The 27,726-nt window shown below is 41.6% G+C and overlaps 1 protein-coding gene across 1 annotated transcript in view; it reads left to right on the top strand.

Annotated features, from left to right (window-relative positions):
• Positions 1 to 21,958, top strand: part of clybl (citrate lyase beta like) — a 150,367-nt gene extending 128,409 nt beyond the window's left edge. Inside the window, exons 7-8 of the mRNA XM_046364047.1 lie at positions 15,803 to 15,927; positions 19,813 to 21,958. Of these exons, the coding sequence (XP_046220003.1) occupies positions 15,803 to 15,927; positions 19,813 to 19,908 (221 nt within the window). The 3' untranslated portion in view covers positions 19,909 to 21,958. The remainder of the gene's footprint in view (positions 1 to 15,802; positions 15,928 to 19,812) is intronic.
• Positions 21,959 to 27,726: the final 5,768 nt, after the last annotated feature.

The following is a 27,726-nucleotide window of genomic DNA, read 5'->3' on the forward strand; positions in this document are numbered from 1 at the left end:
TGATGCAAGCAGTAGAATCAGATAAAAAAACATGTAAAAATACACCTTATGGAACAGCAGGGACCGTGAAGAGACACACACACAGGCACAGACATACACATGCTAACACGCACTATACACACACACAAACATGGATTTTGTAGATATGTGGTAGTAGAGTAGTGGCCTGAGAGCACACACTTAATGTGTTGTGTAAAGTGTTATGTAAGCATTTGTTTGTATATAACTGCCTTGATGTTGCTGGATCCCAGGAAGAGTAGCTGCTGCCAAGGAAATATTACATGAAATTACATTTCATAACACTTTTCACTTGAGATTTTTGGTTCCAACCGCCGTGTCTTTGTGAGACGCAGAGTAGGTGAATGGATGCCGCATGTGTGATGGTGTGGGGGTGCTTTTCTGGTGACACTGTTAGTGATTTATTTAGAATTCAAGGCACACTTAACCAGCATGGCTACCACTGCATTCTGTAGCGATACGCCATCCCATCTTGTTTGTGTTTAGTGGAATGATCATTTGTTTTTCAACAGCAGAATGACCCGACACATCTCCAGGCTGTGTAATGGCTAAGAAGGAGAGTGATGGAGTGCTGCATCAGATGACCTGGCCTCTACAATCACACGACCTCAACCCAATTGAGATGTTTTGGGATGAGTTGGACCACGGCGTGAAGGAAAAGCAGCCAACAAGTGCTCAGCATATGTGGGAACTCCTTCAAGATTGTTGGAAAAGCATTCCAGTTGAAGCTGGTTGAGAGAATGCCAAGAGTGTGCAAAGCTGTCATCAAGGCAAAGGGTGTCCACTTTGAAGAATCTAAAATATAAATCACTTTTTTGGTTTCTACATGATTGTATATTTAATCGTGTTGATGTCTTCACTATTATTCTATAATGTAGAAATAGTAAAAAATAAAGAAAAACCCATGAATAAGTAGGTGTGTCCAAACGTTTGACTTGTAAGTGATATCTGTATCGCAGTAGACTACACCACTGCTGTCATCTTTACCTCCAAGCTTTTATTCAAGTTGGATTATCTTTGGATGCCAACAGCAGTCGTACCATTGGAAGACATAGCTTGTACTGTAGCCCACAAAAGCCTATTCCTTCTCTTTTCCCGCAATCCATCAAACTCATTTGGTGTGTCATCATCGTGGTCTCTGACTTGTGGTCAGACTCGCTCAAGTGGAACAAACTTAAACGTGCACCTTTTTAAAAAATACTGATTTTGAATGTCATTGAGAAAAAAGAGAAGTGTCAAAGATTATTTTTTGCAAACCTCGTTTCTGAATTTAAAAGGAATCCTCTAAGTAAGCATCTAGTTTTTCAAAATTATCTGTAATCTGATTACAATTTTTTTTCTGTTACCGTAAAGGATTTACAGATACCGTTTTTTGTAATCCCTTATATGTAACAGATTACATATAATCTGTTTCTCCCCAATCCTGATTACAAGCATACCCATAACATGGTGCATCCAACACTATTCTTGAAAAGATGGAGAGTGGTATTCAGTAATGTATTGTTTTGGATTTGCCCGAAACACAACACTTTGTATTCAGGACAAAAAGTGAATTGCTTTGCTACATTTCTTGGAGTATTACTTTAGTGTCTTGTTGGAAACAGGATGCATGTGTTGGAATATTTTTATTCTGTACAGACTTCCTTCTTTTCACTCTGTCAATTAGGGTAGTATTGTGGAGTAACTACAATGTTGATTCATCCTGACCACAACCACACAGCTACTGACCACAGTCACAAACGACAGACCAGTACTGAGCATATCGACTGACCACAATCACACAAGTACTGACCACAACCACACAGCTACTGACCACAATGACTGACCACAACCAAACAACTAATGACCACAACCACACAGCTACTGACAACCACACAACTACTGACCACAACTACTGACCACACAACTTCTGAACCGCACAGACTTGACCACAACCACAAAACGACTGACCACACACCTACTGATCAACAAAATACTGACCACAGCTACTGACCACATTCACACAAGTACTGACGACAACCACAACCAAATCACTACTCAATCAATCAACCAAATGTATTTATGAAGCCTTTTTACATCAGCCGATGTCAAAGTGCTATACAGAAACCCAGCCTAAATCCCCAAACAGCAAGCAATGCAGATGTAGACGCACTGTGGCTAGGAAAAACTCACTCGAAAGGCTGGAACCTAGAGAGGAACCAGGCTCTGAGGGGTGGCCAGTCCTCTTCTGGCTGTGCCGGGCGCAGATTATAACAGTACATGGCCAAGATGTTCAAACTTTCACAGATGACCAGCAGGGTCAGAAAATAATAATAATAATCAGTCATTGTCGAGGGTGCAACAGTGGAGTACCTCAGGAGTAAATGTAATTTGGCTTTTTATAGCTGAGCATTCAGAGTTCGAGACAACAGGTGAGGTAGAGAGAGAGTCCAAAACAGCAGGTCCAGGACAAGGAAGCACGTCCAGTGAACAGGTCAGGGTTCCATAGCTGCAGGCAGATCAGTTGAAAATGGAGCAGCAGCATGATCAGGTGGACTGAGGACAGCAAGGAGTCATCATGCCAGGTAGTCCTGAGGCATGGTCCCAGGGCTCAGGTCCTCCGGGATGTGAGGGAGAGGGGGAGAGAGAGAATTAGAGGGAGTATCCTAAATACACACATACGTAGGACACCGGATAAGACTTACACTAGATAAAACAGACTGACTGTAGACTCCCGACACAGAAACTATTGCATCATAGATATAGAAGGGGTCGGAAGACACTATGACCCCATCCAACGAGGTACCCGGACAGGGCCAACCAGGCAGGATATAACCTCACCCACTTTGCCAAAGCACAGCCCCCACACCACTAGTGGGATATCCGCAAATCACCAACTTACTACCCTGAGACTAGGCTGATTATAGCCCACAAAGATCTCCCCCACGGCACTCACCCGAGGGGGCGCCAACCCGGCCTGGAAGATCACGTCAGTGATTCAACCCACTCAAGTGACATACCACTCCTAGGGACAGCAAGGAAGAACACTAGTAAGCCAGTTACACAGCCCCCGTAATAGGGTCGGAAGGCAGAGAATCCCAGTGGAGAGAGGGGAACCGACCAGGCAGAGACCACAAGGGCGGTTTGTCACTCCAGTGCCTTTCCGTTCACCTTCACACTCCTGGGCCAGACTACACTCAATCATAGGACCTACTGAAGAGATGAGTCTTCAATAAATATGTAAAGGTCAAGACCGAGTCTGCGTCTCTCACATGGATAAGCAGTCGATTCCATTCAAATTGAGCTCTATAGGAGAAAGCCCTGACTCCAGCTGTTTGCAATGAAATTCTATGGACAATAAGGAGACCTGCATCTCGTGACCGTAGGGTACATGTAGGGATGCCCGGCAAGATCAAATCGGAGAGATAGGAAGGGCCAAGACCATGTAATGCTTTGCAGGTTAGCAGTAAAAACCTTGAAATCAGTCCTAGCCTAACAGGAAGCCAGTGTAGCGAGGCTAGTAATGGAGTAATATGATAAAAAAATGTTGGTTCTAGTCAAGATTCGAGCAGCCGTGTTTAGCACTAACTGAATTTTATTTAGTGATTTATCCAGGTAGCCGGAAAGTGGAGCATTGCAGTAGTCTAATCTAGAATTGACAAAAGCATTGATAATCTTTTCTGCATAGTTTCTGGACAAAAGGTTGACAGTGTGCTCCGAATGACATCACCAAGAGGTCAAATATATAATGAAAACAATAGTGGTCCTAAAACGGAACCTTGAGGAACACCGAAACGTACTGATTTGTTAGAGGACAAACCATCCACAGAGATGAGATCTTTCCGACAGATAAGATCTAAACCAGGCCAGAACTTGTCCGTGTAGACCAATTAGTGTTTCCAATCTCTCCAAAATAATGTGGTGGTAAAAGTGGCACTAAGGTCTAGGAGCACGGGGGCAGATACAGAGCCTTGGTCTGACACCATTAAAAGGTAATTTTACCATCTTCAGGAGGTGCAGTCTCAATGCTATGATCGGGTCTAAAACCAGACGGAAATGTTTTTGTATACATTGTTTGTCTTCAGGAAGGCAGTTAGTTGCTGCCTCAAAAAACACTTGAGAGGTATGGGTGATTCAACATAGGTTAATTTTTTTAATTTTCTGGATCAAGGTTTGGCTTTTTCAAGAGAGGCTTTATTACTGCCACTTTAAGTGAGTTTGGTACACATTCCGTGGATAAGGAGCCAAGCATAGGAAGCAGCTCTTTCAGTAGTTTAGTTGGAATACGGTCCAGTATGCAGCTTGAAGGTTCATATTCATGAATGTGTCAAGGGATATAGGATTTTAAAAACGTGTCGGTCTCCCTTGATCCTAGGCCCTGGCAGTGTTGTGCAGACTCAGGACAACTGAGCTTTGGAGAAATATGCAGATTAAAAGAGGAGTCTGTCATTTTCTTTCTAATGATCATGATATTTTCGTCAAAGAAGTTCATCAATTTATCACTGCTGAAGTGAAAGCCATCTTCTCTTGGGGAATGCTGCTTTTTAGTTAGCTTTGCGACAGTATCAAAAATAAATGTTGGATTGTTCTTATTCTCCTCAATTAAGTTTGAACAATAGGATGATCAAGCAGCATTGAGACATCTTCTATATTGCATGGTACTGTCTTACCAAGCTAATCGGAAGACTTCCAGCTTGGTGGAGTGCCATTTACGTTCTAATGTTCTGGAAGCTTGTTTCAGGGCGCGGGTATTTTCTGTATACCATGGAGCTAGTTTCTTGTGACAAACGTATTTAGATTTTAGGGGTGTGACTGCATCTAGATTATTACACAAGGTTAAATTTAGTTCCTCAGTTAGGTGGTTAACCGATTTTTGTACCCCGACATCGTTGGGAAGGTGGAGGGAGTCTGGAAGGGCATCTAGGAATCTTTGGGTTGTCCGAGAATTTGTAGCATGGCTTTGGATGATTTTAGGTTTGTGTCTAAACAGATCATTTGTTGCATTTGCAAACATAATAAAACTGTAGTCCGATAATCCAGGATTATGTGGAAGAAATTTCATATCCACTATATTTATTCCATGGGACAAAACTAGGTCCAGGTATGCCTGTGGCAGTGAGAAGGTCCGGAGACATGTTGAACAATCTCAATGGGGATAGTTGAGCTGACTACACTGACTATGCTAGTGGCAGACTCCACTACGCTGGCAGGCTGGCTGACAGCCTGCTGCCTGGCCTGCACCCTATCTCATTGTGGAGCTAGAGGAGTTAGAGCCCTGTTTATGTTGATAGATAAGATAAGAGCACTCCTCCAGCTTGGGTGGAGTTCTTCTCTCCTCAGCTGGCCAGGCTTGGTCCTGTTTGTGGGTGAGTCTCAGAAAGAGGGACAATTATCTACAAATTCTATCTTTTGAGAGGGGCAGAAAAACATTATCAACCATCGATTGAGTTGTGAGACTGCTTTTGAGCTCATCACTCCCCCTAATTGGGAGGAGGCCAGAAGCAATTACTTGATGCCAACACATCTTTCTAACCTGTTGAAAGTTTCTTTCGGCTGAATGAGCGACACCAGTTGAGCATTCCGACAGCATTTCCCTCCAGAAGCCTTGAGAAAATTGTCCGGCTGCGGGGACTGTTTGACGTGATTTATACTGCCATCTGTACTTATTGGCGGCACTGATGCTGTTTCATCCTTTCCTACACTTAAATTGACCTTGCCTAACGATTGCGTCTGAAGCTGGGCTTGCAGCATGGCTATCCTCACCACAAGGCGATAGTTTTCCTGTCTATTATGAGTACAGCGACTGCAATTAGATGGCTTAATGTTACTACTACGCTTCGGCTGGTGGATGTCCTGTAGAACCATGTCCAGATAAAGTGTCCGGGTGAAAAAGTTGAATGAAATAAATTGAGCGAGGAAAATAAAACTTATGATGTTGGTAAATTAGCTCCGGTAAAGTTGTCAGGTAGCAACAAAGTACCAACAAACAGCAGCACGGAGACAAGTCTGGAAGTTGTGACCGGAAGTTACTGACCACAACCACACAGCTACTGACCACAACTACTGACCACAACCACACAGCTACTGACCACAACTACTGACCACACCCACAAAACTACTGACCACACATCTACTGACCACAACTACTGACCACAACCACAGCTACTGAACAGTACTGACCACAACTACTGACCACAACCACACAACTACTTACCACATAACTATTGAACCACATAACTGCTGACCACAACTACAAAACTATGACCTCAACCACACAACTGCTGACCACAACCACACAACTGCTGAACCACACAACTACTTACCAAAACCACACAATTACTGACCACAGCTACTAACCACAAACACAAAACTACTGACGAAAACCACACAACTACTGACCAGTACTGACTAGGGCTGTGGCAGTCATTACATTTTGTCAGCCGGTTATTGTCATACAAAAGACTGCCGGTCTCCGTAATTGACCATTATGATGGACATGCTGCTGATACCATAAAGTGGCATGTTTTTTTTTTTTTTTGAGTGATTTTAGAAGGATTTAGAATTGGAGCAACATTATTTTCCTGATATGATGGCATAGGCTCTTCAGCTATATTTTCCGGAGTACATGATTTTTGTAGCTTGTCCATATGATTTTTGTAGCAAGTCCATTTTGTGGCTGTGTAGACTTTTTGTTTCCCCGCCCACTGTCTTACCATAAAATGGTGGCCTTTTCTGTGCTAATACTAAAGATTTTCAGTGGCAAAGCATTATTTTTGCCACCTCCCATCTGTGAAGTTCTCCTTTAACTGGAAAAACCAGCAGAACATGCAAAGAGAGAAAGCATTTACCCGAATCTCAGTGGAAATTCTGTGCTTTTTTCAAATGGTATTTCACTGGCATCCCAGGGACCCTGCCCATCATTCGCCTGAGAACACTTTGCTAAATAGCAATCCTCCAATGGGGGGCCAGCACCACATGGCAGCCTGGGATTGGCTGGAGGGCATGACTAATGCGTTTTGGGAGAGCCAATGGGGTGTAAGTGAAGGGACCTGAGTCACCCTGTCAGTCAGTGTGCTCTGTCACTCTCCCTTCATTAGACACACACACAAACATTTCTTATCTTTAACCCTGGCAGTGCCAGAATGGGTGGTAATGAGGGGAAAGAGAAATTTGCGTGCTCAGCTCAAATTTGTAGTTACAAAAAGTATTTGTGTGTAGGGTTCAAAAGGCATATGGCTGAAGAAAGAAAAAACCTGCACTCACTGAAATATTCTTTAAGTTTTAATATATTTTTTTAGCAGCAGAGGTCAGAACAGACTGACACGTTTTGTCGGCAGCCTTCCTCAGCCTTTGGGAACACTTGACAAAAACCCATATTTATAGCTGATGTCACATTGCAGTACTGCTTCTTTGTTTTTTCACTATTTACATACATTTTTACATACATATTCTACTATTTTCCGCAAGAGCATCAAAATGTACATTTGAATAAACAAAGAAATGTGCAGCTGTTGCTCACAGGAAGCAACCTAAGATCCTTCTTCACCCTCATACGGGAAAGAACATGTACAGTGGGGCAAAAAAGTATTTAGTCAGCCACTAATTGTGCAAGTTCTCCCACTTAAAAAGATGAGAGAGGCCTGTAATTTTCATCATAGGTACACTTCAACTATGACAGACAAAATGAGAAAACAAATCCAGAAAATCACATTGTAGGATTTTAAATGTATTTATTTGCAAATTATGGTGGAAAATAAGTATTTGGTCAATAACAAAAGTTTATCTCAATACTTTGTTATATACCCTTTGTTGGCAATGACAGAGGTCAAACGTTTTCTGTAAGTCTTCACAAGGTTTTCACACACTGTTGCTGGTATTTTGGCCCATTCCTCCATGCAGATCTCCTCTAGAGCAGTGATGTTTTGGGGCTGTTGCTGGGCAACACAGACTTTCAACTCCCTCCAAAGATTTTCTATGGGGTTGAGATCTGTAGACTGGCTAGGCCACTCCAGGACCTTGAAATGCTTCTTACGAAGCCACTCCTTCGTTGTGGTGGTGTGTTTGGGATCATTGTCATGCTGAAAGACCCAGCCACGTGTCATCTTCAATGCCCTTGCTGATGGAAGGAGGTTTTCACTCAAAATCTCATGATACATGGCCCCATTCATTCTTTCCTTTACATGGATCAGTCATCCTGGTCCCTTTGCAGAAAAACAGCCCCAAAGCATGATGTTTCCACCCCATGCTTCACAGTAGGTATGGTGTTCTTTGGATGCAACTCAGCATTCTTTGTCCTCCAAACACGACAAGTTGAGGTTTTACCAAAAAGTTATATTTTGGTTTCATCTGACCATATGACATTCTCCCAATCTTCTTCTGGATCATCCAAATGCTCTCTAGTAAACTTCAGACGGGCCTGGACATGTACTGGCTTAAGCAGGAGGACGCGTCTGGCACTGCAGGATTTGAGTCCCTGGCGGCGTAGTGTGTTACTGATGGTAGGCTTTGTTACTTTGGTCCCAGCTCTCTGCAGGTCATTCACTAGGTCCCCCCCATGTGATTATGGGATTTTTGCTCACTGTTCTTGTGATCATTTTGACCCCACGGGGTGAGATCTTGCGTGGAGCCCCAGATCGAGGGAGATTATCAGTGGTCTTGTATGTCTTCCATTTCCTAATAATTGCTCCCACAGTTGATTTCTTCAAACCAAGCTGCTTACCTATTGCAGATTCAGTCTTCCCAGCCTGGTGCAGGTCTACAATTTTGTTTCTGGTGTCCTTTGACAGCTCTTTGGTCTTGGCCACAGTGGAGTTTGGAGTGTGACTGTTTGAGGTTGTGGACAGGTGACTTTTATACTGATAACAAGTTCAAACAGGTGCCATTAATACAGGTAACGAGTGGAGGACAGAGGAGCCTCTTAAAGAAGAAGTTACAGGTCTGTGAGAGACAGAAATTTTGCTTGTTTGTAGGTGACCAGATACTTGTTTTCCACCATAATTTGCAAATAAATTCATTAAAAATCCTACAATGTGATTTTCTGGATTTTTTTTCTCATTTTGTCTGTCATAGTTTAAGTGTACCTATGATAAAAATTACAGGCCTCTCTCATCTTTTTAAGTGGGAGAACTTGCACAATTGGTGGTTGACTAAATACTTTTTTGCCCCACTGTATGTCGGGTAGAATTTCTTGTGAAACCAGATTTGTTTTCTATTTACTTGAGTGTCCATGTGGATATTATTATGTTAGAAACTGTAAGATAATTGAAGGTTCATATTACAGAGTACATACACATTCTTAACCCGGCACGCTTCAACAAAAACAACACCGAGCTGTGCATGAGGGCCCCCCACTGACCCAGAGGACTGGGTTATCTCACTCTGTGAGGCCGACGTGAGTAAGGTTTTTAATCAGGTCAACACTCGTAAGGCCACGGAGCCGGACGGTATTCCAGGCTGCGTTCTCGGAGCATGCACAGAACAGCTGGCAGGCATATTCACGGTAATTCTCTATCTCTCCTTGTCCCAGTCTGTAATCTCCACAAGCTGACCCACATCATTCCTGTTCCCAATAACTCTAAGGCTACCTACCACACTGACTACTGCCCTGTAGCACTCATATCTGTAATCATGAAGTGCTTTGAAAGGCTGGTTATGGGACACATTAACTCCATCATCCCAGACACCCTAGACCCACTTAAATTTGCATACCGCCCCAACAGATCCATAGACAACGCAATCTCAATTACACTCCACACTGCCTTCACCCACCTAGATAAGATAAATACCTACATAAGAATGCTGTTTATTGACTACAGCTCAGCATAGTCCCCTCCAAGTTCATCACCAAGAATGGAACCCTGGAACTGAACATCTCCCGCTGCAACTAAGTGATCTGACCCCAAGTGATGAGGGTAGGCAATATCACCTCCACCACGCTGACCCCTCAACACGGGGGACCCACAAGGATGTGTGCTTAGTCCCCTCATGTACTCTGTTCACCCACGACTGTGTGGCCACACAACTCTAGTATCATCATCTTCAAGTTTGCTGATAACACGACGGTGGTAGGCCTGATCACCGGCGACAATGAGACAGCCTACATGTCAATGACTTGGCAGTATGGTGCCAGGACAACAACCTCTCCCTCAATGTCAGTAAGACCAAGGAGCTGATTGTGAACTACAGAAAATGGAGGGGTGTACGCTCGCCCATCCATATTAGGTCCACTTTAGTGAGTGGAGCAGGACGAGAGCTTAAAGTTCCTCGGTGTCCAAATAACCAAGGACTTAAAATGGTCCACGCACACAGTTATGAAGAAACACAACAGCCCTCAAATCCTCCAAAAAGTTATACAGTTTAGAGTGTCTTAACCGGCTGCATCACTGCTTTGTATGGCAACTGCACCCCCCTCGATCGCATGACGCTACAGAGGGAGGTACGGACAGCCCAGTACATCACTTGGGCCAAGCTCCCTACCATCCAGGACCTCTATATCAGGTGGTGTGAAAAGATAGCCCAGAGAATTGTTAGACTTCAGCCACCCAAGCCATAGACTGTTCTATCTGCTTCCACTCGGGAAGCGGTACCGGAGCAACAAGTCTGACATCTACAGACTCCTGAACAGCTTCTATCCCGAAGCTGTAAATCAAATCAAATTTATTTATATAGCCCTTCAACATCAGCTGATATCTCAAAGTGCTGTACAGAAACCCAGCCTAAAACCCCAAACAGCAAGCAATGCAGGTGTAGAAGCACGGTGGCTAGGAAAAACTCCCTAGAAAGGCCAAAACCTAGGAAGAAACCTAGAGAGGAACCAGGCTATGTGGGGTGGCCAGTCCTCTTCTGGCTGTGCCGGGTGGAGATTATAACAGAACATGGCCAAGATGTTCAAATGTTCATAAATGACCAGCATGGTCGAATAATAATAAGGCAGAACAGTTGAAACTGGAGCAGCAGCACAGTCAGGTGGACTGGGGACAGCAAGGAGTCATCATGTCAGGACTGCTAAATAGCTAACAAAAAGGTTACAGGACTATCTGAATTTATCTTTTATTGTATTGTTTTTTTGCACTGACTCTCTGCACACTCACACTCCAACACACATACTCACGCATACACTTCATTTGCTCACACACACATTCATACTGACTCTATACACACGTACACACACATATACAATAATCATATATGCTGCTACTACTCTGTTTATCTTATATCCTGATGCCTAGTCACCTTACCCCTGTACATATCCACCCTTACCACTCCAGCGTCCCTGCCCGTTGTAAATGTGTTTTTGGCACTGACGCTGATGCTTACCTACTTTTGCGTGTTATTTTTTCTATTTCTCGTGTGTTTTGTTCTACTTTACTCAGTACTACTGATATTGATTACTGCATTGTTAGGAAAGAGCTTGCAAGAAAGGCATTTCAATGTACTTGTGCATGTAACAAAAATAAACTTGAAACCGGTGCCCGAGGAGGTAAGGGGGAATATTTTCTTAGAAGATAACTGAATCAAATCAAATCTATTTATATAGCCCTTCGTACATCAGCTGATACAGTGCCTTGCGAATGTATTCGGACCCCTTGAACTTTGCGACCTTTTGCCACATTTCAGGCTTCAAATGTAAAGATATAAAACTGTATTTTTTGTGAAGAATCAACAACAAGTGGGACACAATCATGAAGTGGAACGACATTTATTGGATATTTTTTTTTATTTTAAAATTTAAAAAACTGAAAAATTGGGCGTGCAAAATTATTCAGCCCCTTTACTTTCAGTGCAGCAAACTCTCTCCCGAAGTTCAGTGAGGATCTCTGAATGATCCAATGTTGACCTAAATGACTAATGATGATAAATACAATCCACCTGTGTGTAATCAAGTCTCCGTATAAATGCACCTGCACTGTGATAGTCTCAGAGGTCCGTTAAAAGCGCAGAGAGTATCATGAAGAACAAGGAACACACCAGGCAGGCCCGAGATACTGTTGTGAAGAAGTTTAAAGCCGGATTTGGATACAAAAATATTTCCCAAGCTTTAAACATCCCAAGGAGCACTGTGCAAGCGATAATATTGAAATGGAAGGAGTATCAGACCACTGCAAATCTACCAAGACCTGGCCGTCCCTCTAAACTTTCAGCTCATACAAGGAGAAGACCGATCAGAGATGCAGCCAAGAGGCCCATGATCACTCTGGATGAACTGCAGAGATCTACAGCTGAGGTGGGAGACTCTGTCCATAGGACAACAATCAGTCGTATATTGCACAAATCTGGCCTTCATGGAAGAGTGGCAAGAAGAAAGCCATTTCTTAAAGATATCCATAAAAAGTGTCATTTAAAGTTTGCCACAAGCCACCTGGGAGACACACCAAACATGTGGAAGAAGGTGCTCTGGTCAGATGAAACCAAAATTGAACTTTTTGGCAACAATGCAAAACGTTATGTTTGGCGTAAAAGCAACACATCTCATCACCCTGAACACACCATTCCCACTGTCAAACATGGTGGTGGCAGCATCATGGTTTGGGTCTACTTTTCTTCAGCAGGGACAGGGAAGATGGTTAAAATTGATGGGAAGATGGATGGAGCCAAATACAGGACCATTCTGGAAGAAAACCTGATGGAGTCTGCAAAAGACCTGAGACTGGGACAGAGATTTGTCTTCCAACAAGACAATGATCCAAAACATAAAGCAAAATCTACAATGGAATGGTTCAAAAATAAACATATCCAGGTGTTAGAATGGCCAAGTCAAAGTCCAGACCTGAATCCAATCGAGAATCTGTGGAAAGAACTGAAAACTGCTGTTCACAAATGCTCTCCATCCAACCTCACTGAGCTCGAGCTGTTTTGCAAGGAGGAATGGGAAAAAAATTCAGTCTCTCGATGTGCAAAACTGATAGAGACATACCCCAAGCGACTTACAGCTGTAATCGCAGCAGAAGGTGGCACTACAAAGTATTAACTTAAGGGGGCTGAATAATTTTGCACGCCCAATTTTTCAGTTTTTGATCTGTTAAAAAAGTTTGAAATATCCAGTAAACGTCGTTCCACTTCATGATTGTGTCCCACTTGTTGTTGTTTCTTCACAAAAAAAACACAATTTTATATCTTTATGTTTGAAGCCTGAAATGTGGCAAAAGGTCGCAAAGTTCAAGGGGGCCGAATACTTTCGCAAGACACTGTATCTCAAAGTGCTGTACAGAAACCCAGCCTAAAACCCCAAACAGCAAGCAATGCAGGTGTAGAAGCACAGTGGCTAGGAAAAACTCCCTAGAAAGGCCAAAACCTAGGAAGAAACCTAGAGAGGAACCAGGCTATGTTGGGTGGCCAGTCCTCTTCTGGCTGTGCCGGGTGGAGATTATAACAGAACATGGCCAAGATGTTCAAATGTTCATAAATGACCAGCATGGTTGAATAAAATCAGGCAGAACAGTTGAAACTGGAGCAGCAGCACAGCCAGGTGGCCTGGGGACAGCAAGGAGTCATCATGTCAGGTAGTCCTGAGGCATGGTCCTAGGGCTCAGGTCCTCTGAGAGAGAGAAAGAAAGAGAGAAAGAGAGAATTAGAGAGAGCATACTTAAATTCACACAGGACACCGGATAGGACAGGAGAAGTAATCCAGATATAACAAACTGACCCTAGCCCCCCAACACATAAACTACTGCAGCATAAATACTAGAGGCTGAGACAGGAGGGGTCAGGAGACATTGTGGCCCCATCCGAGGACACCCACGGACAGGGCCAAACAGGAAGGATATATCCCTGCAGTGCTATCTCTGAACGTGAAAAACACACAATTCAGACACATACTCGCCCCTCAGACATGGGAGCAAGGACACCTCTTTAGGATGTTTATCCAACATAGCCAGCCCTAAAGGAACTGTGCATGCAGAATCCTTATGTCCACACACACACACTCATGATCCCTCTGTGGAACTTCCGACAAATTATTTTCTGTAAACAGCAAAAGTAGCATTTGACTTTTCTCAAGTTTTTGAATTCAAATACCCTCACATAAATAAATACCTCAATGAAAATATATTGTAAAAAACAATTCACATATCATCATCAAACTACTCTCTTAAGTGAAACATAAAAGGCAGACACTGTTTCTCAGTGGTTAACCTGAATGAGAGGGGCAGATGGGGGTCTATTTATTATTTAATTTTTTACTGGGCTCCATTCTGCTAGCCGAGAGCTAACTGCCTGCCTGCTCGCACTAACTCTTCTCTTTTCTCTGCTACAAGTTTGAGAGTTGTGGATTGTGTCAGAATGGGTTTAACTCCTTAGTAGTTGGGTGGCGGGTAGCCTAGCGGTTAGAGCGGTTTGCCAGTAATCAAAAGGTTGCTGTTTCGAATCCCCAAGTAGATATAGGTGAAAAGCCTTGAGCAAGACACTTATCCATAATTGCTCCTGTAAATCGCTCTCGATTAGAGTGTATTTTAAATTAGGCCAATGTTGTGAAGTACAGACATACAGGGGCAAAAATGTGGTGTTTTTGGTCTTTTAGCATTTTTTGTTTGACTGGTTGGGGATTATTTGGACTTTGAAAGAATTGGTTGGTTCAGAGAAAATTGTGCTCTTTTTGAGGTTTTGGAGAAATTAGATATGGAATAGATCCGATTTGAATGCTGTCATATTTTCTAAGACTGGTGAGAATGATTGTACAATAGAATTTGGCAGCTGAATTATTACAATATTATTGCGTAATAGCATGGTTTTATTGTGTGTTTGTGATGGAAAGAAAAAAACAGTACACCTGCAGTGAATTATTTATGTGTGCCTGCCTGTGTGTGTGTCTTGTTTCCAGCCTGCCTGTGTATGTATGTCAAATCAAATTGTATTTGTCACATGCTTCGTAAACAACTGGTGTAGACTAACAATGAAATGCTCACTGTGTATTCTTTGAGCTCTCACAGGCCTGTTTAGCAGCAGTCAGGGTCCTGTTCCAGATGGGTTCAGGCTGAGATTGAAGCGTAACTAAGCGTGCAGCAAAGTTTCTCCTCTACAGCCGAGGTACAGCCATGATACGGTGCTGCTCAAGGACAAAATGGAGAGGACACCACATGATACTCGTGATGCATCACTTCCTCTCGCCCCACGGTGTCCCATATACACAGTCTGAGAGACCCTGACAGAACACACACACACAAACTCACACACTGGCCAAACACACACACACACCTTCTGAACACAGGGCCACTGACCAAACACACACTGACTGAAAACACAAACACACACCAATCAAACACACATATACCGGCTGTACGTGGGGCCACCGGCTGGGCACAGACCCCTCGCCCACCAGAGAAAGAACGGCTTGTGGATGGCTACCTTCCAATACAACAATATAAAAGCCTCTACAAAAATAATTTAATCACAGTGACACTTTATTTTTACAGTCCACTATTTATCTGGTCTTTGTTGATAAAATAACATGTCAAGAAATACGTAATTAATTTTACCAAGTAATTTGAAAAGCGACAACATGTACCAAGTATTTAGCAGTTGAGATGAATTTTTCTCAGTAATTTCTCAGTAAGCCACAGAATGATTTTAACATTGGTACCTCTTAATTTCAACCAACTGATAAAGCATGAAAATGTTGTATTAATTTTCTGATGTTGTTGGCGTTTCTTTATGCTTGTACAATATCTACTGCATAATGTAGGCTGTTTATCTTTGTCCCTATGCAGATAAGCAGATGATTGTTAAGTTATTCGCTTGAAGATATTATTGATATTTCTGTGTTCATGTATAGGCTCATGTACATGTATGTATTTTCCTTTTCACTATACAGGTAAGCAGGTGATCCATCCCAACCAGGTCCAGGCGGTACAGGAGGAGTTCTCACCCAGTCAGGAGAGGGTCCAGTGGGCTACAGAACTGATTGCTGCCTTTGACGAGTACCAGAAGCTGGGAAAGGTAAATCAACTATAGTAGTCAGCCTCAGAGTATAGAGTTAAGAAATATTTTTTTACGTGTCGTTGCTTAGGACTTTAGAACGAAATTCACAGGATGACATCAGTGCATAACTGCATTAAAATACACATTACAGGATGGCTCATGCTATGCCATTATATGCAAGAAAATATAAAGAGTACAAATATCTATTTAGTTATACCAGGGGTCATCTAGCTCTGCTCCATGATATGACATTTCTACTGTGCCTCCCTTTGTGCAGCGCATTCAGAAACTATTCACACCCCTTGACTTTTCCACATTCTGTTACGTTAGACTTATTCTAAAATGTATTAAATATTTATTTTCCCTCATCAATCTACACACAATACCCCATGATGACAAAGCACAAACAGGTTTTCAATTTTTTTTTTTTAACTAAAATTTCAAATTTACATAAGTATTCAGACCCTTTACTCAGTACTTTGTTGAAGCACCTTTGGCAGTGATTACAGCCTCGAGTCTTCTTGGGTATGATGCTACAAGCTTGTATTTGGGGAGTTTCTCCCATTCTCTTCTCTGCAGAGTCTCTCAAGCTCTGTCAGGTTGGATGGGGAGCGTTGCCGCACAGCTTCAGGTCTCTTCAGAGATGTTCGATCGGGTTCAAGTCCCGGCACTGGCTGAGCCACTCAAGGACATTCAGACACTTGTCCCGAAGTCACTGTGTTGTCTTGGCTGTGTGCTTAGAGACGTTGTCCTGTTAGAAGGTGAACCTTCGCCCCAGTCTGAGGTCCTGAGCGCTCTGAAACAGGTTTTTATCAAGGATCTCTCTGTACTTTGTTCCGTTCGTCTTTCCCTCAATCCTGACTCGGCTCCCAGTCCCTGCAGCTGAAGAAAATCCCCACTACATGATGCTGCCACCACCATGCTACACTGTAGGGATGGTGCCAGGTTTCCTCAAGACATGACGCTTGGCATTCAGGCCAAAGAGTTCCATAATGGTTTCATCAGACCAGAGAATCTTGTTTCTCATGGTCTGAGAGTCTTTAGGTGCCTTTTGGCAAACTCCAAGTGGGCTGTCATGTGCCTTTTACTGAGGAGTGGCTTCCATCTGGCCACTGATTGGTGGAGTGCTGCAGATATGGTTGTCCTTCTGTAAGGTTCTCCCACCTCCACAGAGGAACTCTGGAGCTCTGTTAGAGTGACCATTGTGTTCTTGATCACTTCTCTGACCAAAACCCTTCTTCCCCTATTGCTCAGTTTGGCCAGGCGGCCAGCTCTAGGAAGAGTCTTGGTGGTTCTTAACTTCTTCCATTTAAGAATGATGGAGGTCACTGTGTTCATGGGGACCTTCAATGCTGCAGAAATGTTTTGGTACCCTTCCCTAGATCTGTGCCTCGACACAATCCTGTCTCGGAGCTCTACAGACAATTCCTTCAACTTCATGGCTTGGTTTTTACTCTGACATGCACTGTCAACTGTTGGACCTTATATAGACAAGTGTATGCCTTTCCAAATCATGTCCAATCAATTGCATTTAGCACAGGTGGACTCCAATCAAGTTGTTGAAACATCTTAAGGATGGAAACAGGATGCACCTGACTCTATTTCAAGTCTTATAGCAAAGGGTATAAATACTTATATAAATAAGGTATTTGTGTTTTTTATTTTTTATAAATGTGCAAAACATGTAAAACCCTGTTTTCTCTTTGTCATTATGAGGTATTGTGTGTAGATTGATGAGGGAAATGTTTTATTGAATCTATTTTATAATACGGCTGTAACGTAACAACGTGTAAAAACTCAGTGGGACTAAATACTAAATATTCTGAATGCACTTTACATGCGCACACACACCTCTTAATCGTTAATGTCCTTTTCTGTATACTCGCCAGTGTGACACTGCAGGGTAAGTAGAGTAGATTTGGGTTTGGAATATGGAATGGTGTGGGGCGGAGTGTTTGATTATGTGTAGATTATTAAATATCAAATGGCCACCCGGGCTATTTGCATTGACTCCCCCCTTTAATTTTACAATGTTGCTACTGGCGGTTTATTATCTATGCATAGTCATTTACACCTAACTTCATGAACAAATTACTTCGACTAACCTGTACCCCTGCACATTGACTCGGTACTGGTACCCCCTGTATATAGCCTCCTTATTGTTATTTTATTGGGTTATTTTTTTATTTCCAACTTTAGTTGATTTATTCTTAACTATATTTTCTTAAAATTGCATTGTTTGTTAAGGGCTTGTAAGTAAGCATTTCCCGAAATACCTGTTGTATGCGGCGCAGGTGACAAATAAAATGTGGTTATTGTTTCTAATTTAGTGCATCGTTGCCTCCTGTGTGTAGTGCTCTGTGGGCTGTCTGCCTATTGAGGGAGAGGCTGGTGTGAGAAATACACAATCTGCCCCACACCTCTCTCTCTCTGCCTGTCGGCTTCTGCCCTGCCTACACTAAGCATCGTCCTAGGGACCATCCTACCCAACCCTTGTGTGTGTGCGTGTTATCTAAGGCGTTTGAGCAGAGAGCAGAGTCATTCTCTTTCTCTGCCCCAGCGGCATTTGTTTCTTCCTGAACTCTCTCAGTTGTTATTGACTGTGAATGCCTTGCCAATGTCTTCTTATTTATATTGTCTAGTTTTAGAAAATGTTTTCCCTCATTTAGCGAACTGAGCTCAGGATATTTTAGGTTGCTTGTGAAGTAACTGGCTGATGAGCTGATCAGAAATGTCTGCTTTTTAGTCTGGTAATTTCACAACTGTCAAATAAAGACACTGAAATATCATAATATGTAGGTCAATAAATGAACATATCTCCTGTCCATATTAATGGTGTTCTGCAGCAAAATAGTCAATGTCAACCCATGATCAGAGTTGTTATGACTAGGGCCAGTTGTTTTGGGTTTTATTTATTTTTATTTTTTTACCAATATTTACAGCATTATCCACTAGGTTTTCTTTAATTGACACAAGCTATCTCTAATAAATCAAGCCCCCCCCCCCAACCCTAAAGCTGCAACAACCAAACATCTCTCTGCCACATGACAAAATCTGTAGAATTGCAGGAAATTAGCTTGAAAACTGAAAAATGTTATCTCCTATGCCAAGAGATGGTCCTTTAAAATGTTCCTTCCCTGGGCCCGAGACTTGGTTTGTCTGGCCATGCATTGTCGAAGTCATTCATTGTTTAATAAATCAACAATAGTGAAAATCCTTGTATGCTATTTGTTTCTCACTCGATTTGTGTTCTGATTATAAGGGGGTCGTTGATTCATTTGATATCACTGAAGGGGTCCCTGGCCCCAAAAAGTTTGAGAACCCCTGTGCTAAATGACTAAATATATGTATATATAAAAAAGAAAACTCACCCTTTTGGTGAGGTGCTGATGACTCTGAAATGAGTCGGACACTGTTTTCTCTTTACGGTGAACTTTTATTACCCCAAAAGTTCCCTGAAATTTGGAGCAACACGTGCAAGACCTCAAGTTAGGATTTGCCCCCCAGTACTAACACATTGGGTCTTTTTTAATTCCTTGCCTCTTCTACTTTGTTGGCCCAATCTGAAATGATCTAACCAGGTGCAAGCCAACCTAGTGATGAGCTTCCACAAAATGTTTTTACCTGTCAAGTATTTTCCAACCAGTGCAGATGAAGGGGAGGAGATAAGGAAGCATTCTCTGGTTGAGTCCCAATAATCTCTCCTTCCTCCTGAATGTGCACTCATTCACTACCCCCCACAAGTATTAAAAGCATTGGATTGGTGTAGACATGAACTAGAGAGAGTTTCCATATACTTGAAAGGAAAGTAAACAAATGCACACTTCTGGAGAAAGGAGATATTATTGGGATGCACACTAGCTTCACCAGTATTCTCCACTGACCTCTTCTCCCTGTCTCCAGGGTGCCTTCAACTTCCGGGGCAGTATGATCGACATGCCCTCAGTGAAGCAGGCTCAGAACATCGTAACGCTAGCTGCTGCCGTCACGGGGAAGTGAGGCGCTCTGAAAGAAGATATGGGGGGAGGAAAGAACAGAGGAGTGAAATGAGGGGACGGAAAAACGAGACAAGTTGAGAGACAGTGAGAAGTGTCACTTTTATGTATACCCTGGCATTAGCGAGAGGTGAATGTATACCACTGGACACCCAAAATACTTCGACCAGACAGGTTTATCAGCTGGTATCAAGCACCAACATTTCAGAAACTTTGTACTAGGCCTGGTGTATAGTCACTTAAATTCTAGGTGTTTTTTTGTTTTGTTTTTATTAAATTGATTATTGTTGATAAATTAAATGCATTTGATTAATTTGTTCACTGATAAAGCACTAAATGTTTGATATTCATATCCTACGGTGTCTTTGTGGTAAGAATGACAGGTTTACGGTTAATGTTTTAGACTGATGTTAATGTTGTAAAGCAGGATATTATTTTACACTTTTCATACTACTGACTGTGCCAAACTGCACTGCACTGCGATGGCCTGGTTGCGCATGTACCATAGTTGCTGGAACCATGCTGGAAAGGGCAATTTGAGAAGAAAATATCCATGCCAGCACATTACAGTTCGGGTTGGCACTATTTAAGAATTCCAGTTGTTTCAATGGTAACCCACATGAAAAATTCTACAGTTTACTATAGAATACTACAGTACTTACTATAGAATGATGTAGTGAACTGTTGTATCCTGTAGAATCTGTAGTATCCCTTGACACACTGTAGTATCCCTCGATCATGTGTAGTACATACTATACAATGTTGTATACTATAGTAAATACTGCAGTATACTACAGTCATCAAAAACACAACAGTAAAGTCAGCAAAAATACTACAGTAATGCTACAGTACTTAATTTGCCTATACCCTCCCCATTCCCCTCCCGCCACCCATAAGTGAGAAACCTACATGCCAAGTATAGACTATAATGTGTTCCCTACACGTTATAAGAAAGAGCAGAAGCTATGAAATATCTGTTCAGACCCCAGTCCAACCTACATACAGGTTATGGAAAATGTGCTCTTATTTGTCTAATAGGTTTTCTCAAGGATAAGATCCCCACTTATATGTCAAAGATCATAAAACAAAAGCACTATAGTAAATACTACAGTAATGTCCGCAAAACCACCACAGTAATTATACTATAGTAAACAGTAGGTACCACAGGTCAGTCCGCAACATCATTACAGTCTGCAATTACTATATATTTTTTATTATTGTATTATTATTATTTTTTTTTTACCTTTATTATTACCTTTATTAACTGACTAGGCAAGTAATTTAAGAACAAATTCTTATTTTCAATGACGGCCTAGGAACAGTGGGTTAACTGCCTTGTTCAGGGGCAGAATGACATATTTTTACCTTATCAGCTCGGGGATTTGATCTTGCAACCTTTTGGTTACAGGTCAAACGCTCTAACCACTAGGCTACCTGCCGCCCCTAGGCTTCCTGCCGCCCCAATACAACAGTGTTTATACTATAGTAAACTATAGTATTTTTTCATGTGGTAATGGAGGGGTGCGGGCACTTTTTGGCAGTGCGTGTGCCTTTGCCTCCTGCCTCTCCTGGGTCATGACAGATGCTCACCCACCTCCAGGGTCCAGCTGGGTGAAAGGCTAAACAAACACAACAAGACGCTGTTGTTCTTCCATTCAGGCTGGGCACTGTGGGCACACACACTCACACACAGACACAGACACACTCCTTCGGGCCCCAGCACTCAGCCCCACATCAAAGCTCTGTTTGCTAAAGAGCCTTAACACATTTAGTTATAGCAACAATCTGAGATTTTGCTTCAGTCCTGTCAGTAAAGCTGAGGTCTTTGTGTGTGGACTGAGGGCCGATGTTCTTCTTGAAGGGGCCGTAATTAATACGATTGAACTGGGCATCAGGCTCACGCTGACCTCAGCAGCAAAGATGCATACAAACCACGGATTCAAACAGGCACTAACATGTAAATACATGCACTGTCTCTGTGTATCATACACACAAACATATTCTCACACACACACTTTGACCATTTATCGCAAAATAAAAAATGAACGATTGTCCATATTTCTCTGTTTTTACTTCTCTCCTTGTGGTGAGGTTCCTTTTCTAACTGCTGCTACACAGCCACTAACTGGGAACTGAGGCATAATGTGTTGAATGGTTAATGGTGCCATTGGTGGTCATGGTAATGAAACGGCAGTACGGTGTGGGTGGGTGTGACTTGCTGCTGTATGATCTATTGTGTCTGGAGCGGGCTCTCAGGTCTGTACCAGGCCAAAGCCAGACAAAAAGATCGAAGCCACCACTGTGCCCAACCAAAAAAAAACTTGGCATTTGGCCACATATCTCTCTCTCTGTCACCCTCACACCTCTTTCTCACTCCTTCCCACTTATTTTGCCTATCACTCTCATTTAGTTGTGATTTTGTCATGGTGTTCTGCTTGTTTTTACCTCTCATTTTCCACCTGCTATTCGGTCGCTGTGATTGGGTGACAGGAGCGTCTGGAGTTGACTTCTGCTTATTCCACAAAGTGGCTTTGGGAACCCCCCTCTGAAGTGTGTGCGTGTGTTTTGGAGGCCTGAGTGTGAATAATGCAAGTGTAGTTTTGGTGGGACTTGAGTGTGAAGGCTAGTGTCTTAAAAGCAGACCTGCACGTGTTCAAATATATAGTTTAATAATTTCCATTTCTTATAAAGAAATATAGTCCCAAAAGGGCAGGCTGTTCTGAAAGCTTAATATAACTGTTATGTATATGTTTTTCCGAGCCTCAACTAGGAATGTGAATATGACACATAAACTTGGTTCTATGTGTTGAGAAAATGTAGTTGTTTTTTAGAAGAGCATTGGCCATACGGTAAAACTTCTTGATATGTTTAAATGATGCATTGTTTCTTGGGGATACCCTGAAGCGGTGGGAAAGACCAATGTTGACATTTCCGATGGCACTGGGTGTTCCCACATTTGTACTGTATCATAAACGTGCCCAGCACCCACAGGCATGCACCTCCATAATTCAACCCCTAGTGGCATAACCCATCAATTCTCTGAATACAGTAGCCTACCAAGTTGTGTGGCCTGTACCAGAGTTCCATGCTACTCTGTCTGCCCTGTGTCCGTGCCCAGGAAAGGCTATATCTGGTGGGGCTATTCTCCACCCATGTCACCCCTTCTCTGGAAGTATAAAACCGGTATTAATTCAATGGACTGTCTTAGCACAATATTGACAGCATTGTCATAGCACATCAAATTATACTTGGCTGCAGAATAGGCCTGCCATTCGTGCGTATGTGTACCCAGCATTGTTGGAGACATTTGGATCTGAGTTGGAGGTCAAGGGGGTATGGCGATCGACCTGGTGTTGAAACGTTGCCATATGTTTCCGTGTCAATACAATAACCGTATAGTCTGGGATCCTAAATGAATCCATTATGTTTAACTGAAGTTTTTAACAATAGTGAAATGTTATTCCGTTTGGATTCCAGGCGACAATATGCAACAGTACCCTTTTTCAGGTCAGGTGCTTCGGCCATTGACCTGTCTGAAATTTTAGTCAGACAAATCAACCATACCTTTAGGGCTACCTTGTTTCACACTGTTTAACTTACCACTGGTTGTTATTTTGGTGTGTGATTGATTTGACTGACACATCACTCCTGCCTATCTATCCAGTGTAATTCACCAAGACATGACATTAATGGAACTGACATAATCTTCTCAGCCCTGGCAATGACAGATTTATTTAAATACATTTTGCTGGTATTCCCAGAGAGAGTAAATTGCAATTAACATGATTATAACCTCACTCAACAAAATTGAGATGGGAATCTATTAGGCTGGGAGGCTGTTTTCATAGCCCCAGTTATGTTGATCGAGATTGCTTTCATAAATTAAGACCAAAACAATGTCAGATGAACATTTAAATGAAATGTTTTACATATTTTTCCATTAATCTTGATGGTACCCGGGTGGCAGGTGGCGAAGATTTGCCCAAATACGGACTTCATTATTTTAATAGTGTGCTAATGACAATATGCAACACATTAATTTCAACAAAAGAATATTCCCATGTAATAAAACAACTAGTTTAAATAATAGACACCAGAAGTCTTTGACCACACAGTTTGACAATTAAAGTCCTAAAGTGATTTTGAGGCATATGTAGCATAATGATGAGTTGATGAGGCAATGTTACATGTAATGTGATTTAACCCTCTAACTCTCCAATTAGACTGTATTCAGATTTCCTATCATTTACTGTAGGCCTGCCTTTTTCAGTATCCACTCTTTTGAGATACTGTACGAAGTCTCCTGAGAAGACTGGCCTACTATTACACCTATATCTCTCTCATTTTCATCTGTAAGTGAGTAGACTAAAGTTCTCATTTGATATCATTTTTGCAGAGATAATTGTCTTTTTTGTTAGAACATTTTGAAGGCTCGAAAAATATTTCCTTTTAGAAGTAGCCTATTTGAACATAATGATAAGGTTTTCGTTTTTTCATGTTATTTGTATTTTGGAAAAATGTCTGTGTTTAGAGATTTAAATTGATGAATAATTACTTGAATATTGTTTTTACATTAAGACTCTTGGTTCAAAATGTGTGTGATGGGCGTGTATTTGTGACAGTCAGTGGTAAAAAAAATATATTTTTCAAATAATTTGTATTATTTTCATGAAATGGCTCAAATGAGACAAGCTAGGATGTAAAATAATCCACCCATTGTGGAAACATATAAAGGAAACGGAAATTGATGTTTGATTTTTGAACGTATTTTAAGAGAACTAAGTCCCAAAAAGGCCTAAAAAACTCATGTGATTTACTATGCTCATTCAATTTAAAATAGTAGCCTATAAATATAATAACCTATTTTCCATTAAATAATGTATCTTCCAAATGAACAAACTTTCATAAATAGTCTATAAAAATGTGTGTTTGTTTTGTTTATTATGTTTGTTGCAGGCACGTTTATAAATATTACTTGGTCTACACTTTCATTGTTAGATCTCTATTGAAAATGTTATTCGCAATATTAAATAAGGCCTATATGGTATCAATCTACAATAGTCTCTAGTGCTTTAGCGTCACTAACTTCATTTTGAGATGCCTATTGTCTGTGAATAATATGTGTCAGTAAGTGCAGCAGAGGCAGACCGAGAGACTGAGCGAGGCGGCTGAAACCTGGTATCATTGTGTACAAAATGTTCTAAAAGTGACTGCTCTTTCTGATTTGGCTATTTCATAGGCTACCAAATAATAATTTATCAGAAAATTATCAGCTCTAAGATTTTATCTTAATAATTGTATAAATGTAGCCTATTTGTCTCTCTGTCATTGTGTTTTGGTGAAAGCTAATGCCCCCTTCAATGTATTGGGACAGACAGACCAGTCCACCACTCTCTGCGGTTAGTGCTATCCGGGATCCTTGGGACGTCCGTATCCTAAATCCTAATCTTAACCTCTACCCTAACATTAACCATTTTACATTTCAACTTCAATGGGGTAGGGACCCTCTCTCTGCGGACCAACACCCGGGTGCTCGGGCACTGACTCCCCTCTCCTTAACGGGCACAGATCAAAGGCAAGCCCGGCCAAGGCGGATCCCACTAAAACCTGGCCTCTTTGTCTGCAGTTGCTAGGAGGCTAATAAACTGAGTCAGGGTGTCGGGCCAATGGTAATGAGTCGTTACAGTGTGACAAAGTCCCTCCAACTTGTAATTTTAATATGTTGGAGCTCGGTGTAGCAGCGGTTATATTGCTTGTCAGATCTGGAGGCCCTTTCATGGAATGCTCAATAACTTTGGAGGTGGGAAGTGTTGTTTGTTTAGTGACGCTGCTTCCTGTCATAGGCCTATCCCAAGGGACCTTCAAAACTTGACAATATTTAAACTTACATTTCCAACTTCACCTGTCACTGTTTCGGTTTCTGGTTAAATATATATGTTCTATGCATTTTATGTAGCTATTTCAAAATTAAATGAGTCTATATGTCAGGTTCCTTAATTTGAACATGAATGCAATGTATGTTTAAGATGTCTAATGGTATTGGTCTTCACAAATGAATGAACGGATACTGACGACATGATAATGGATTGTTCATGGTGTTTCATTGGTCACGTGCTGGTTTTACATGTGAATGACATTATTGACAATATCACTGACTTTCTAATATCCCTTTCATACACAGACCTACATCCCATTCATGTACCACACCTGCATTTTTAGACCAGCCTCTTCCTATATCTGAAAGGGCTAGTGGTAAAAAAATAAAAGCTACCTTTAGTCATGATGCCTGGAATTTTCTCAGACCCTGTAACCAAAATGCAGGTATCAGATCTGTGTAAAAGGTTCTATGCATTTTTTGCAGGTGAATATATTAACACTTTCATTGTTTAACACCTCCATCATTTGTACTGCAAACTCATCCTCTCCCAATTTGCCTGTTACTCCCTGACATTTATGAATAATAAGTGGTAAATAAGGGGCTGTTTGATAGGAGGTCAAATGAAAGTTGAGTTATACATGTAAGCCTAACTTGCCGCATATTCCGTCAGAAATGTGTATCAGCTATTAGGAACAGGTGAAGGCCTGGCGCGCACATGGGCACCTGCACACCTTGTTATTACCGCAACTGCGTGAACACAGACAGCGAGATGCTCAGCCAACAATCACATTCCAACTCTCCCTCCGTCCCCGGGTTCCCAATTCGACTTTATGTTGCCTGTTCTAGCTCATTTCCACTCGCTGTCGTGTTTGTTAGCACTCATCACTATTTGGGCGACAGACAGACGAGGTGTTTTTAGGGAACTCTTGAGTGAAGGCTTAATTTCATTCCTAATTTCTTGAACCCTGCTATATCGGTTTTCATGCTTGTCCAACTCTTGAATGTTGACTAAACCGTTTATTTTAGGGGGACGTCCAACTGCAGTGTGATGCTGACTGACTTGTGACATGCCTCGCATTGTCCCATGGACAATAAGTCTATAGGGAAATGAATGGAATGTTTATGGAAAAGTTCCGCTTAATTCTACTGGATCCATGGGTATTGTGACCATTCATGTATTTCAAGTTTGCAAGTTCGGCTATTTATAATACACGATGACCGTCGGCTATAGGCCTTAGCGGAAAACTCCACCCCAAAACTATCTTTTGGTATTTATTTCATTAATCAATTATTGATATATTCCCAAAATGTTTTGCATGTCAGCAATCACAATTTCAAGAAAAATAACTTTCAAAATGCAGACATACAACTGGTATTATGCATAATACTGGCTGTATTTCTGCATTTTGAAAGTTCTATGTCTTGCTGACATGCAAAACAATTGGCTAATGAAACAAATGTATTTTATTGAACCTTTATTTAAATACCAAAAGGGTGGAATTGTCCTTTAAGTTATGAGATGCGAAAGCTCCACACCCTTACAGAAAGGGAAACAGGGACACTACTTAGCAACAGTGATAACCTTTTCTGATAACAAATAATTATTGTCAGAATGATTTCAAATATATATATTTTAAGTTGGGCAAATCAGCAGTTTCAGGACACATTTCTTATGTATATACTAATTTTATTCATTTAAAATCAAAACTGTTTACTGTTGTTTCGCCTCCATAATTCAAGTAGCTTGTTGGTTAGATGGATTTTTTTTTCTGCATGTCAGAAACGAAATGATAAAAAGCTATTCTCACACAATGCATAAAACATTTGCTACAAGTTTATTAACGCGTTATTCGTAGCGGAACACATTTCCCGAATAGAAGATGTTTGTTGTATTGTCCATGATTCATTACATTTATTATCGATTTTAAAAATATATCATCGCGC

This window comes from Oncorhynchus gorbuscha, linkage group LG09 (assembly GCF_021184085.1).
Source record: "Oncorhynchus gorbuscha isolate QuinsamMale2020 ecotype Even-year linkage group LG09, OgorEven_v1.0, whole genome shotgun sequence".
NCBI lineage: Eukaryota > Metazoa > Chordata > Actinopteri > Salmoniformes > Salmonidae > Oncorhynchus > Oncorhynchus gorbuscha.